Raw genomic sequence first — 15,520 nt, 5'->3', positions numbered from 1 at the left:
GGCAGTAATTTGATTACAAAACCCCAGGAAAATGAAAAATAAGGATTTAAAAAAGTGAAACCCCATTCACTAATTAAAAATGGACATAAGATGTATTGGACAGAAATACTTTAAAAAGATTTATGTTTGTAAACAGGAATTCTGGCACATTCTCTATTGGAATGCAGACTTGCTCCTGCATTAACTGCCTACAATGGAAACACAAAAACAATGTAAAGCATATCACTGGTGGTGTGTTTATGTCTACCCCCCAAACTCTGTAACAATTAAAGAATCCTAAACTATCTTCTTGGAAAGGCATTTTAACAGTCCTAAAAATATCAGCGCTTCTAAAATTAAGACTCCAGCTGCATTGTCCAAATAACCTCAATATGCATTCAACAAAAGCAAGGAGGAAATCTGGCACATACAGACCATTATGAAGTGCTACAAAAAAAAAAACCCCAAACCAAACACTCAACCCTTTAGAAAGCATCAGACCTCGGGAGAATACCAAATCCAGAGGAAATATTCGGCTTGGAGTCGTATGGGGATTATCTTGAGAAACATCTTACAAAAAAAAAATCCCTAAAGCAGGCATAAATCAGAGAGCTACACCCAACACATGATAGCCATTCATTCTCACAGGAAGGGCACATTGTGAACAGTGTTTTGAGAGACAAAACAAAGTTGACAGAACAGGGAAATATTGGGAAACAGATAAATCAACACTCAATTCCATTCATTTTTTTTCATCTGGCTCCTGAAGATTCAATAATTTATATGTTTTATAATTTTGTTATTCACATGCAATGCAATGCCAACCGTCATCATTTTCTCATTTTGGTGGAGGGGAAGAAAAGACCCAAACCACAACCACACAATACATAATGCAGCTCCCAAGGTGTGTATTTTTAATATCTGGAAGACAGCTGCAAGGTGAATACCACCTATTCAACTGAAAAGATCTTATCTTGATTTTGTAAGTGATCTGTGTTTATGTGCACAAGAAAAACTGTCAGGATAATGCTGAGTTATCAGCAAGCAATCATGTGGGGTTTTTTAAGTTTGAAAAAGCATCTTTGCAATATGTCACCACATGTGGTGAAACACAAGCAATAAAAACTTGAATGCCAGATACTTTATGAAAACACATTGACAATAAAAAGTACATAAAGTGATAATGATGCACATAGTAAACAATTTTAAAACATTAATAGCATTGCTAAAATCAAAGTTTGAATGCACTTAAATCAATACCTTGCACAGGGATTTCAGCATAGCTTGGTCTTTTATCTGTCAGGGTAGCAAGGGGTTTGGAAGCTGAGATTGGTCCGCTTATAGAATGCCTCTGAAATGGAAAAGTATTTCTGTCAAACATCATGTGAAGAGAGAAATATGGAATTGCAGAATCAGTTTTAGAAACTCAGACATGACACTATTATCAATTTAAAAGCACAAAAATAATAAAGGAACCTTTAAAGATACTTAGTGAAAAAGAGGGTCCTCTCTTCACTGGCTGGTTTCACCAATCTCAATACACAATCCCCTCCTCCCACACAAACACACATTGATACCGTAACATTTACACTGAAACCAGCCCCTCAAACCAACGTGGTAAAATAAGGTTGTGAATTCTCTTCCAGTTTTTATATTAACTTTAATTTATATTTGGTTTGTACAAACCTGTTCTGAGAAATGCCACGTGTTTAAATAAACTAATAGAACCCCCAACACGTAGCCATGATTTTAGGGCTTGAATCGTGTTAATGACATGTGCCTTTACAGCTTTGTGTCTTCTCTGGGAAAATTGGGATGACATATTGGATGTAGTGACAGAAACTGCCCTTTGCTAAGAAAAATCCTACTGAAAAAAAGGACATTTCATTCAGAATGCCAGTGGCTTCATTACCACCTACCAACTGAGATGCTCTGTGAACAACTGCAGAGGGAGATTTTGTCAGGTATTTGTTAAATAGGTAATAAAATACAAAAACAATTCTTTTTTTCTTTCTCAGGTCACTTTAATTTCTGTTCTGCTCTAAACTAGCTAGAAATTGATTTTTCCCCCCCTCTTTTCAAGCTCTATGTAAAACATTGAGGAATGCAGGGCTTCTGGCAGCTTAGTGTGAGTACATGACCACAGATGTTTTAAGGCTTGCACACAACGACTTAGTAACCACTGGATAGCACTGAAATAAGCATTTGAGTACCACACAAATGAACTGTACAATACAATAATTACCCTTACAGTTACTGAAACTGATATTCAGTTGCACAAGACTCAGGGAAGGCCGCCCCCAAGTATTTTATTTTAATTAATCATTTCAAAGAGCCTATTATTCATCCCCTCCTTTCTATTAGATTCCAATATTTAATCACAACCAGTCCAGCAATGTGTTTACCCTGAAAACTCTTCCAGCTCTCCATCTGGCCCAAGATTAGATGAGAAGGTTAAATGAGCTTTATATCTTCATAAGATAATAAAGGTCAGATGTTTCTCACGCCAAATCATGTAGGCGAGACAGACAAATCCAGAATTCTGATTAAAAAAAAAAGTTAACAGTGCACACTGCAGCGCCCTGTAGCACAGCCAGGATTACAGAGCTACTTGTTCATCAGAGTCAAACTAGAGTTGTGCTTTTGTGCTAGAAATCAAACAACTGACAAAATACAGACCAAAAATGTCACCACTTTTGATATAAAAAGTCCTGTAAGTGCACTACAAAGATTATCCCTTTAAACATGCAGATGGAAGTGACTGCAATTGGGAGCCTGCACAGAAGGGCCTAGCAGAGCTTCCATAAGAACTGGCATTTCAAACTTGCAGCATGTTTGAAGTTCACTTCACCCACCGAAGAAATGTTATTTTTTTCCAAGCGAAGGAAAAGGAACCAAAGTGAGAGTCATTTGCTCCATGCCACAACTCCCCCCTGAGGAGACAGCTACAATAGTCAGATAACGAGGTTAAATGAAACAGATTTCGTTCTGGTTAGCTTTGGGGTTGTCATTGCAAAGAGAAGGCAGTACAGAACCTCAGCCAGGAAGCACAGGTATGGTGCTGGGTAACCATGGACCTTTATCACCTTCTCAGCTTCCAGGTATCACTTAAAACCAAACATCCTTTATGGATATTGTCAGAAAGTGGTTGTATTACTCAGCTTGCTGTGTATTGGTCTTGTCTCCTTGTTATAAAATGAACTGTTTGTCTATTTGTTCCTGTTGACACTCCAGACAGGGCTTACCTTCACTGTTGCTAGTTCCTTATTACATATCCTACTGTTACCACTACCACTAGTAATGTAGTGACTAATACACTGCAAATTAGAGGAAAATGAACCAACTAATGTTCCTCTAGTTCCACCTGGCATCACCCAGCAGCAGTAGTGCACAAGGATCTTGGGAGAATAATTTTTCCTGAAGCATTGTACAAGTGTTAAGAACTTTTCTGCTTGACTGAGCTTTTGCTGAATTTGCATATCAGCCATTCCTCATTTCACTTCCAAAACAAAACACACCTGATGGTCAACCAAACACATACAGATCCTACCAATCCCTTCATAAACACCTTTTTTTCTTCAACTGGAAATACATGCTAAAACTTACTTAAATGCTAAACACCACTTGTCCTTTAAACTAGCATTCAAGTTCCTCAACACTAAATGAAAGGATCAGAAGTTGAGAGGAATCATGTGCTTTTGAGGCTATTAATGAAGGCTACTACTCGGATAGAAATTACGACAGACAGTTGGCAATCTGTGATCCTCCTCTTTTTCATCCTGCATTGAGATCTACCAGAAAATGCTGTGTGATATGTGAAGAAAATAATTCATAAACATGTTTCTACACAGTAGTTCCTGTATTTCAGCAACAGATGAAGTTAAAGATGCCAAGATGATCAGCAATTACTTTCTCACAGCCGTTCTTCATTGAAGATAGGAGTTTCTGCTACCTACCTATGACTTCCTTCAGATTTTTTTCCCTGGTAAAATGAGTAATAACTCTAGTACAGGAACCAGCACACAGGTAAGACAAAAAAGAAGCAAACAAAAAAAAGGAGAACAAACACCCAATGCTTCAAATTTGAGACAGAAGAACGGTAGGGTGCACTACTCCCTTAAACTCCAAATATTTGCTTCATCCCTGCATCTGCTGCTGGGTATGGAAGGAGTCATGACCTTCAGCCACTACCCAGGTGCCTACCCCTGATCACTTTGCACTTCAGTCTGTACTTCAGTAAGCACTTCATGCCAATGCACTTACACATGGCAGCTTCAGAACACACACAGTTCTTCACATAGTAGGTAGGTAAGATATGGAAGTCTTTCACACTGAATTGCTCAAAGTCTGACAGTTTATATGCACAAAGAAAAGCAGGACATTCAGTAGTGACCATGAAATCATGTCTACTTCAAAGTCCTACAGCTACAAAACAGAAAAAGCAAGCACTTGGGAAAAGCAGCAGGTGTACTTCCTTGTCTTCATATTCCTCTCTAGGCATCTGCTTTGGTCCCTTCTCAGTGGCACACCAGGCCACCTAAGCAACCAGGTTAAGTTTCCACATTCTGAAGAGCATTCTTTTCATACCTATCTTCTTAAATTGTTTTGCAGTATTGCTAAACACTACGGTAAACAACAACTATGTTCCAGTTCCACTGCAGGCTTGGGCCTGAAGCCAGAAATAGGCTTGTTTGTTTGTTTTCAGTTACATTCTTGGATATGTTTTTTGCATCTCCTTTTCATACAGGTAGTACTGTAAAGAAAAAAAACCAAGCAAACACAAACTCTCCAAAACTGAGGAGATTCATAACAGTTCAACAGAATAATGAAGTGATATGGGTAGAGGGCACATGCTGATGCATTTGGACTTGGAGGATCTTTTTTGCAACCAATCCATCTTATCGTAATATCAAAAGCTAAGCTTCTCAGTAGATGCCCATGGAAGTATTTCCCCTGGGGTAGCATTTACAAGCAACCTAGATTAACGATAAGCACTGCGACATCTATACAGAGATCAATCCTTCCACCTTTACTTGAGAAAGTATGGATGACTTCTGTAAGCTGGGAGCCAATGCCTCAAGTCCTGCTTTGCAATTGCAAGAAAGGAAAAAACCCACAGACAAAATATATGAAAATTGCATAGAAAACACCAGTAGAAAACCAGGCAGTAATACAAAAATAAAGAAAAGGAAAAGATTGAAGTTGGTTTTGAATCCAAACGCCTTCTCTTATGAGGAGAAAATATTCTTTACGTGCAGCTTACAATTGAGGTCACAAACCCCAGCTGGATAATTACAAATACTTTCAAGAAAACCACCTATCCTCAAAAAGATAATAGAAGCCTTTTCCTTTACACACCCTCCCCTTTGTTTTTCAAGCAATGTTTCTCTCTAATGAGTACCCAGCTGTTCATGACTTGGGTTTATACCAGAAGTAGAATTCAAAATTCAAGTAATTCTGGCAGATTGGGAAGATCAAAACAAGAGCTGTATATCTGAGCAGGTCTGCAGTATTTTTAAGAAATTACAGTCAATTTAGAGGTAAATAAAGTGAAATAAGCCTCAGGCTTAATTCAAAATGTCTTCTGTCTGCCAAGGCTCTGGTGTAGCCTTTTACAACACAAGATTAAGTGTGAGTCTTTCTGCACGAGTGCAGAAATAAACAGAAATCTAAAGATGGATCAATAGGAACAAAGCATCTGTCAGAGAACTTGTCACATTTAACTGCTTTAGAAAACTGCTGTCAACAGTGACTCAGCCACAAGAAACAGCACCAGCTCTCACAGAAACATTTAATTCTTTATCCTTGCTATGAGACTATTTGTTTTATGAAATTCATTCTTAAATGAATAAAAGCCACACTAGTCTGAGCACAGGAGGTCAGTCTGTTCTAGGTATTGCTCTGAGAGCACTAAAAGCCAATATGGGTATAGATTCCTCAGTTCACATGGACAAGATTTATTACCAAATAGACAATTACAGTAATCAATCTTGGTACTTCTGGTTAGTAATATCTTGAAAGCAACAGGAGAATTACTGATATTAAAGGAGTAAAACATATAGTACATTCTTCAATTTTTCTTTGTGACTCTGGGCCCATCTGGTTTGTCCTTAAACTCGTTGGCTTTTGCCAAAATCTCCCTTCACAGAGCTAGTGGGATAATAAAACCAGCAGTGATCTCTAGAGATGAGCTAACGCTGTACTGAGCTAAAGCTGAGCTACTGATGATGTAATCTTAGCATACCTGGGCTCCTAAAGCAGCTGAACAAATGGACAAAGCTGCAGAGGAGACAGGACAAAATACACAGCATAATCACCAACTGGTCGAATTCTCAGTCGGTATAAAATGAGCAATCAATTCCCATTGATTTCACTCCTGTCTGCTCCTGAAAGCCCATGCAACATGGAATACATTTATTGCTGACCAACGCTGCACAGATCTCAGTCCATTGCTATTACTGCTGGTTCCATGTCAGGCACAGGACTAAGAACTGATAAACAGCAGCTCCAACTAAAACCAAGGAATATCCTAAGACAAAGTTTTCCTCCCATGCTTCTCAGGAATAGTAAGGGTTGGGAATACTTCACAAGAACCTCCAAATTAATGCCAATTTTTTTATTTACAACACGGTTCTCAATGAAAGACTCTTACTGAACATTTTAGTACTTACCTACTTGAGGCGACATTTTATCATTAGCTCCCCACAAAGTCAGATGATTTTTTATGTTACCATCTGTAGTTTCACATGCTCTTTATGAAGAAGGATTAAGTGCAGTCATAGAACACCCACCTGCATAGGGGACACAGCAGCAGCCGGGGGAGTTTTCATGGGACTTGGGCTCAAGGGAGTGCGAGGAATGGTGGCAGCAGCAGGGCTTGGAACTAGCAGAAACACAGAAAGGAAGCCATCATGAGCACTGCACTGTTTTGCAGTGAAACAGGAGATGGCTGTTACAGCAAACTCTTGCCTTGTACTTCACTAGTTTTACCAGATCACATCTTTCAGATTTCAATGCAAAATCATTTAAAGCATGCCTACACATTTACTCCTCTGTAATTACATTCTTTGTCTACCTTGAATATATCAACTATGGTAAAAACTTAAGTTTACTGGGGGTGGACAAGGCTGAGGTTGCAGGCTACTATTAGCCTGGCAGATATGTATGATGGCATTACTGGTTCTCTGGTCTCCAAATAATTAAAGAAACGGTAGCAGGCTCCTGAGTCTGCCAGTAAGACAGGATAGGTAACATGTATCACACCTCCTTCTCCTTTCTCACTTCCAAGCAAAATCTACAGGTACTACACATTATATGACAGTCCCCAAAATTTTAAGATCAAACAAATAACATTTAGAAACGTTTGAAAACAGACAAATATTGAGTTGGTGAATCAGTCATCTGACTAATTAACAGCACGATTAGACATGAATGCTGAGGAAAAAGATAGAGAGATGCTTGAAAGAAAAGAAAGGTCATTTATCATTTTACCAAGTTAACTCTGCCAAGAAAGCACCTTTATCCAACAACAGTTTAAAAAAAACCCCTTCAAAATTGACGTCAGGAAAGCAGAAATTCATAAGTGACTATGAACAAAGAGAACTGCCAAATAAGACAGAGATGCTTCTATACCTTAACAGATTTTCAGTTTATAAGCAACTAAAAATAATTTGCCATGCACAGAACAGTACTTCAAGTCTCTCTGGTGCACAGTCTAATTACAGCCAAGCCTTTTTGCATCAGAGACTCACAAAGACATTATCGTAAATGACATTCAAGGCCCAAAGGCCTGGCAAGGGAAATAGTTTGATCCAGACAAAGTCTCGTGAGCAGTCAAAGCTAAAACTCAAGTATTTCTTATTTCAGGGTATTGACTTGGATTCCATACTCTGCTCACCTATACAGGAAGACAACAGCACCTGTTTCCACAGTGAATTATAGTCAAATTCATTTTCTCTACAGGGAGATCCCTTTCATTTTAGAAAATACTCCCCATGTAGGTGATACTGGCTGGATTTTGTTTTTACATTTCACCAGCACTGTGACTATAGGAATGGAAGTTATTAAAAGAAATAAATTTGTCTCTGGCTATTATGTGGCTTTTAGAATACTTAATTTGGCATATTAGGTTCACACTTTAATAATCAGGCTGAAATCAGCTGTGCTTCCAGCTGCAGTTGTGTGCAATACGTGTTTATGTATCTCTAATATACGACAGCACTGAATCAAAGTGTCTATTATATGAGTCATTGGCATGCAACAGTAAAGAAAATATAAAGACAAGACAAAGAATAAGGATGTCTGCACTGAAGACAGTGATCTGTTGTGCAATCTAGTTTGGTTGGTTTGTGTCAGTCATCACTTACATATCATGACAGTACAATAAAACACCTTTGAATTTGCTAAGCCATTAGAGTCCTTGTCAACATAAGCAAAAACCTAACTTGGTACATCTGCTATGCTGGTTGAAATTAATTACCTTGGGAGGCACTGTCAAATGACTTGATGAGAGTTTTCACAGTAGGAGTTGGCTCTGAGGAAGTGGATGATCTGCGACTCAGGCCCATTCCTTGTCTTAGAGCTGCCAAATCTCTCTCCACAGCATTCATGTAATTGTACACTCGACCACGTTCCTCTTCCTGCCTGAAATCAAGATGCAACTCATTTAAGGCATTTAGAAAAACATTTTAAAATGCCAAGTCTTAAAAAAAACCCTAAACACAACTTTTAAACCAAGTAAAAAACCTGTGGTCCCAATCAGTCATTACATTAACTTAGTTTTCTTGCCATTGTAATTTAGAAACAAATTATCAACCTAAATGACCACTGTTGAGTTCTTACTGTTTGTCAGTAAGAGAGCTTAAGCACCAGGTGAAAATTCTATCATATTAATACTTGATTTAAGGCTTAATTTCTGCTCCTCTCTCTTACACACATGTACACATAGATGGAAAAAAACAGAGCCTTTGATATTTCATCACTTCACATGAAAGCAGCTCAAAGGGCGGATTTCTTTTTTACCTGTATAAACAAAATGCATACTAAGGAGGTAAGATTACAATTCTGGCACACATCTTTATGCAGCATATCAATCATTTTCAGAACAAAAATTTACATTTTAAGTACAGAATACTTCTGGTGGTTACTGTCCTCAGTGTCACTTATAAAACAACTGACTAAAGCAAATTGTTTTCTATAGTCTGCAACAATTAAACTGAATTTTGCTGCAGACATTGTAGTAGACTTTTCTACCACCTTCCCTCTAACACAATAGCTACACCACTTCCAAGGAATGTGATTCAACTCTCTCCTTGTGACTGAAATGTCAAAAGAGGCTTGTGTATAGGTAATAATGAGTATACTGACCAGAATCAGCAAGTCAGTTCTACCTTTGGAAGTGCAACTGCAACCTCAAAGGTTCACTTGGAAGCAGTAACTGAGCAATTACATTTCTGCCAGCAATGTATGAGTAAGCATCATTCAAGTTGCTCAGTTTGGTGCTCTTACTTCAGGTAACATGTCTTACACCCACCCCGTAGTCTCCCAGATAATTTTTCTGTTTTGTTGTAACCAGTCTGCTCCTCCTACCATCAGCTTTTCCCCAAGTTGGGTTAAGTGTCAAGTATCCTATAAAAGACTCATCCATGAAGGAAGAACTTTCAATACATACATCACAAACATCATTACTGTAATTGTAAGCTATAGATGTGTTCAAACCCTAGAGATAGTCAGGATTCAACTGGTGCTGTCCAAGATGTTCCTATTATATGGATTTAGGGACTTGAATACTTCTGTAAGACACATAATTCAGTTTCTATGTAACTGTAGCACCTAATTTAAGCCACAACACATCACAGTTTGATTTGTTTTTATCAAAAACATACACAAAGTATCTCTAACTATTTCCAGAAACAATTATCCATGGAAAGAAAATGCAGAATTAGACAAAGGTTTCTGCTCAGGTAGAAATCCAGCTGTGTTTTTAACCATACCAAAAGCCTTGGCTGCTAATATGAAGTATTAATGATGGTACAGAAAAGTCAACACTGCTTGTTTTTCACACTGAGGAAAATTAAATCATGTCCAGCTGTTAAATGTGGAGAATTTTTCCGTTCAACCTGGTTTTGCAGAAGCACCCAACTGAATACTACAGGGCTCTGGCACAGGCTGCCCAGGGAGGGTGTGGAGGCTCCTTCTCTGGAGGTTTTCAAAACCCACCTGGACACGTTCCTGCGTGACCTGACCTAGGCAGACTTGCTTGAGCTGAGGGGTTGGACCAGATGACCTTTAGAGGTCCCTTCCAACCCCTACCATTCTTTGATGCTACGATTTTAATATTCTTGGATGGATTCAAAACACAGTAATAAGAACAATTTGTTCTTTAAAGTTTACCTATTTCAAGGTAAAACAAGCCCACATGAAGCAGTTTGTTCATATACAGATCCTCACAGTGAGAGGATTTATGAACTTCCAGTGTCTCAAATAATAGTCAAGATAATAGTTTTCCAAACTTGTGCCCTCCCTACAAAAAGCACAACATCCCTGTTGCATACTTGCGTGACTTTATTTCCTCCAGCTCTTTAGTGAGCTTCTCATTTTTCTCCTGAGCTTCGTGTAATCTCCGCTTCAGGTCTCCTATCTCTTCCTGGGCCTCGGACTTGATATCGTTTGCTATAACCACTGCAGTCTGCAGATCAGCTTGGAACTGACGCCATTCAGCTGACTCCTCCTGTAAGAAAATAAAACTTTAAAGCAACAGCAAGAATTTTGCAGTTAAAAATAAAAAAGTTATCATTATTCATAGTTTCCTTATGCTACTACAGGAAACAATTTACAGGCATGATAAAGGCCTTCATCTCTGGCACTAGGCAAAACCTAACTGACAAGTTAAATTGAACAAGTTCTGCTGGAAGTCAATAGACTTTCAAGGTCTTTAATTTCTTTTCTAGAAACAATGAAAATGTTCAAAGTGGAAAGGCAAAAAAATAAAAGTATGCACCAGAAGACATAGGAACACTTTCTCCTAAGCCCAACACCGTGTCTTTGTGACAGAGAATCTTTCACAAGTTAATTTGTTAGTGTCTGTAGGTTAGTAAATATATCCCCATAAGATGCCTGTCTCAGAACTAATTACTTTAATGGTGTTACATCTCATCATATTACCTTCTCATAATTTTACTCTCAGGTCTTATAACATTCCAAGTTCACAACTTACTGAGTTTTTGGGTTTTAACCTACCCGGAGTCTCCTGTGAAGATTCTTTATCTCTCTTTCCATGTCATGCTTTTGGTCCTGTAGTTTTTTAACTGTATCTGGAAAAAAAGTCAAATTATTTGTAAGATTTTAGTTAGGGATCTATTTACTTTAAAAAGAGTAACTGAAACAATCTGCAAGTGTTTTTAACAACTTACTCAGAGACTACATTTTTATTACCGGAGCCATCTGGAGAAAAACAGTATGAGTAGAAATAGCTTGACAAAAAGTGTCAATAGGGACATACTTCTCCATGTCTGCTGAGGGGATAGCATAAGCCAACTCCATTCTTTTGCACATCCCTCTCATCTCTAGCCTTCACAATATTAAAATAACAAGCAAAACCAAAGAGCAAATAAACAAAGTAGGTAATTTAACGGCAAGAATCTTAAAAATATGGATGTCTGGGTCTTTCCCCTCTTCAAACATCAGCTGCAGCTCCACGACACCTTTTAAGTCACCGTTTATTCCCTTCCACAGAACAGCTGACACAACACTCACAGCCCTGCCTTCAATGGGGATAAAACTCTACTTACATCCTCAAGAATCTTAAGTTCTTGTCTATTAAACTACTATGTGAAGTTCAAACAAGCTATACTTACAGCAAAGGGACAAACAATCTAAGTGATCCCATTATGAAAGAGATAGTCCCTTAAATCTGTCAGCAGCTTTAAAAAAGGGCACGCAGCTTGACCACCAGCAGCTCCTCATGTGGCGTCTGACAGGCTGGCTACTGCAATTATTCTTCATTTGTTACTTTATTTGATACACAAGAACAATGTGATTGATTACTCCATTCTTACAACCAAGCAACTAATGAAGAAGAACACAGCATAAATTTCTAACCGGTGTGTCCACTGATCTTGGGATTCCAGGTTGATTCTATTTCTGTAGCATCACGTAGCTATTTCCAAACTGTAAAAAAACGATGGACCGACAGACAATGCAGTTTTTTTGTTCTGGTTCATTATTCCAAGAGCTGCTGCTGAAAATTATTTTTCCTGTTTATTAGCAACACTCCTTCCACAAAAAGACTGAAGGTAGCTAATAAATTCAGGCTGTTGAAAATACAAAATCTTGGCAAAAATCTATGGAACTGCATAATAAACATCTGAACAGTCAGAAGACAGGTCCAAATGTTCATAAAGACAGATCAGTACAGTAAAGTTCTGCCGCTCTCACTTTCTAAGAGAAAAACTTTCCAGTACTTTTATTTGGGTATTATGTCTCAGGAAAACAGTAAACTATGATTTATTCAAAGTTTCTTGTCCTGCCAGTATCTACCAGCATCTTCCCAAGTAAGCCTACAGCTTCAGTACTCCTGGTCTTTTGTCAAAGGGCTTTTCTTAACAACAAAAATGAGGCTATGGCAAACTAAATGGAAAATGGTAAGCATTTCAAACTGTTTAAATCAGTTGCAACAAAGACTAAGAACAGATGTAAGCTTATTTATGCTCATGTGTACATTCAGGAGCCTCAACTCTGCTCCAAAGAATATTCCAGTTTTTCAGCCATGGGATTACCTTGGGCTCCTTCATCAGAATAAATTCTTGAGTTTTGCCTCAACAGTCCCATGCACAGAGACTTTAATGCCACTGATAATTTCTTTACAAGAATGATATAAATCACAGTTGGCCTGAAAACATGATAACCTTTCAGGCCTGGAAAAGTTGAAACACTAAAATTAGACATTTCTGTATTTATCTCTCCCTTGCAAAACTGCACATTTTTAAATGCAAACTGGTCTTTGAAGATCTGTGCCACACTTATCTCACGCTACCGTGATATAAGCAGCACTCTCCAATTTTTAACTTGTCTCTATACATAATCTGTTTAAGCTGAAGTGAGCACTGAGATGAAAGGTTTAAGTCAAAGTTATAAAAGTTGCTCCCCCTCCCCACCTTTTTTTTCTTTTAAAAACATGCTAAAAAGTCCCACTGCAAACTAGTAACTGTCAACAGTGACAGCAATTCAACACGCCCTAAATTGTTTCCAGTAGCATTTCGAAACAAAATCTAGCAGATGATAATTTTCCCTTTAAAGACAGTTCAAAGAAAATGTGTTTTTTTAAAAATAAAATTTGTTCTACTACTAAACGCAAGCTACAGTTAATCTAAAAATAACCACAAACCAGAAACTAGAAATGCACCCAGAGTTAAAGCTTGTGTAATGCCATTGTTTTGAGCTTTTGTGAGATATGAAACGCACCATTAAGTTTTAGTATATTTATGCTTTGAAGTAAAACAGAATGGTCTGAATATTCTGCAGTTACTATAAACAATACAGAGCACTTGACAGCAGTTGCTGGAAACAGTCTTCTCACCAGTCAATAGAAGAGATTAAAAAACCGAGAAAAGAACTACCAAATTGCAACTGGATTTGAAATGTAGTGAGAAATTAAGACTAAGATATGTGATTTCACCTCTTATAGCATGAGCTCCTGAAATTCTTCACATTGTGTCATCAACTACAGCCTGAAAATTCATATAGTTATAACAGGTAAGAGGCAGCAATTCTCTGCACAGCTGCCTTGTGGTATCTTTCCTTTCTGCAACCTCAGCCCCCATGACTCTAACACACACACACACACATACCTGTGCGTGCTGCAGTTTTCAGTATGGTAGGACAAATGCTTCTACCATTATTCATAGACAAGAAAGATGATCAAGATAAAAGGAACAGTAACTATTGTTTAGGGTAAGTGAAGAAAAAGGAGATTGTTCTGATGAATGAATAGAATAATAAGAAATGGCAAATCAGCAAGCTGCTCGTGTTTTACTGCAGGATTCAATTATGCCTACATTTTATAAAATAGCATTGATTTAAATCAGTTTGACAAGGCCTTGCCTTTTAAAGGTAGAAAAATTAATTATGGGATGTGCAGACTACAAATGTGCATTATGACTAGGTCTCAGGGTAGGAGGAAGAAACTAAGAGAGCATCTGAATTTTGTAAGGCTGACAGAAAAAGTATCACTGTATTCTGCAAGTGTAACTAATTTTAATTAGCAGTTAGAATTTATCACTCTGAAGTAAAATTAGTATCAACACTCAATTGTTTCATTTCAATAGTCTTTGAGGGGGAAAAAAGGCTTACCATATTCAGATAAGCACAGTATTTTCAAAACATGGCATTACAATTCCTGATAAATAACACTAAATTGAGTAATCCCAACACAGGCAGAACCACAATGGGCATTCTCACATAACAGTTACATTGGTTTGCTTTTCACTAGGATAGCAATTAAATTTTTTAGCATTGAAATGGCTATCCCAGTATAATCACATCTACATGGAGTAGTGCCAGCATTACAGTTAATTTAAGAATTACAGCTTCCTTATATAAGAGGCACTGGTTACAATACACCAAAGCTCAGGGAATTTGCATATCCATCTTGCTTTTGAGCTCATCGCTGTCAGACCACAGGTCTTTAGAGCAAGAAAAATGAATTTAAAGGGTCCAACGTTAGCAAGGAAAAAAAAGAGTACTAACAATTAGAAAACTAATGTTCAACTGATATTCCCAATGTTATGGTAGAAAAGGCCTAAATATGGTCATTTAGTTTCCCAACCATTGTTGAGATCTATTTCAAGATGAGATACAGCAGAATTAAAAACTAACACTGTCAGCTCCATAAAAGAACCATTCATTCACAGATATATCAACCTTCTTACTCACCTATCCTTGCCCAGAAAAAAATACCAACTTCAATAGTTACAGACTAGGAGAATTGATATGTTTAGCAGATCTACCCTGTACTAAGTGAACACGCAGCAAGTATTTTCAGGCTTTTGAAGGAAAGGCTGATAACTAATTAACTAAGCTACAAATACCAATTTTCTCTGGAAAAAAGCCCCCCACAAACTTATTAACTGCTGGGAGGAATAATAGGTTTCTTTTTATCCCTTTAGTCATCAAAGATGACTAATGTGACAACTTGGCTAGCTGACTACTTAAAGCTTTCCTGCAGTCAGAACTGAAAAGCTGAGGGCACACCATGCAGCACAAGGCCCAGCTGCCAGCCCTGCCCTGGCCTGCACTGCCACTCCGCTGCCTGCACTCTCAGCACCACTGTGGCCTGTTTCCTCTCACACACCAGACTGGATGTTAAAACATGCAGGTTACTTAAGTGTTTATCTTGGACTTCGTAGTTACAGTACAGAAACACTATGCTTAAAACATCTCATCCCACCAGTAACGAGTTTAGCTGCCACCAGCTCCAGTTCCTGACATCTGTATGGACATCAGGCACATGTTGTATGTTTTTAATCATCCTGTCCACATCAAG

At 38.0% G+C, this 15,520-nt stretch overlaps 1 protein-coding gene across 1 annotated transcript in view; it reads right to left on the bottom strand.

The window, feature by feature from the left end:
- SPECC1L (sperm antigen with calponin homology and coiled-coil domains 1 like) overlaps positions 1-15,520 on the bottom strand; it is a 61,619-nt gene that overhangs the window by 22,744 nt on the left and 23,355 nt on the right. Inside the window, exons 6-10 of the mRNA XM_062009633.1 lie at positions 11,218-11,291; positions 10,533-10,708; positions 8,459-8,622; positions 6,771-6,862; positions 1,240-1,330 (exon numbers count right to left, since the gene is read on the bottom strand). Of these exons, the coding sequence (XP_061865617.1) occupies positions 1,240-1,330; positions 6,771-6,862; positions 8,459-8,622; positions 10,533-10,708; positions 11,218-11,291 (597 nt within the window). The remainder of the gene's footprint in view (positions 1-1,239; positions 1,331-6,770; positions 6,863-8,458; positions 8,623-10,532; positions 10,709-11,217; positions 11,292-15,520) is intronic.

The sequence above is a fragment of the Colius striatus genome, chromosome 17 (assembly GCF_028858725.1).
Source record: "Colius striatus isolate bColStr4 chromosome 17, bColStr4.1.hap1, whole genome shotgun sequence".
Taxonomy (NCBI): Eukaryota; Metazoa; Chordata; class Aves; order Coliiformes; family Coliidae; genus Colius; species Colius striatus.
This window is presented reverse-complemented; position numbering and strand designations above follow the sequence as displayed.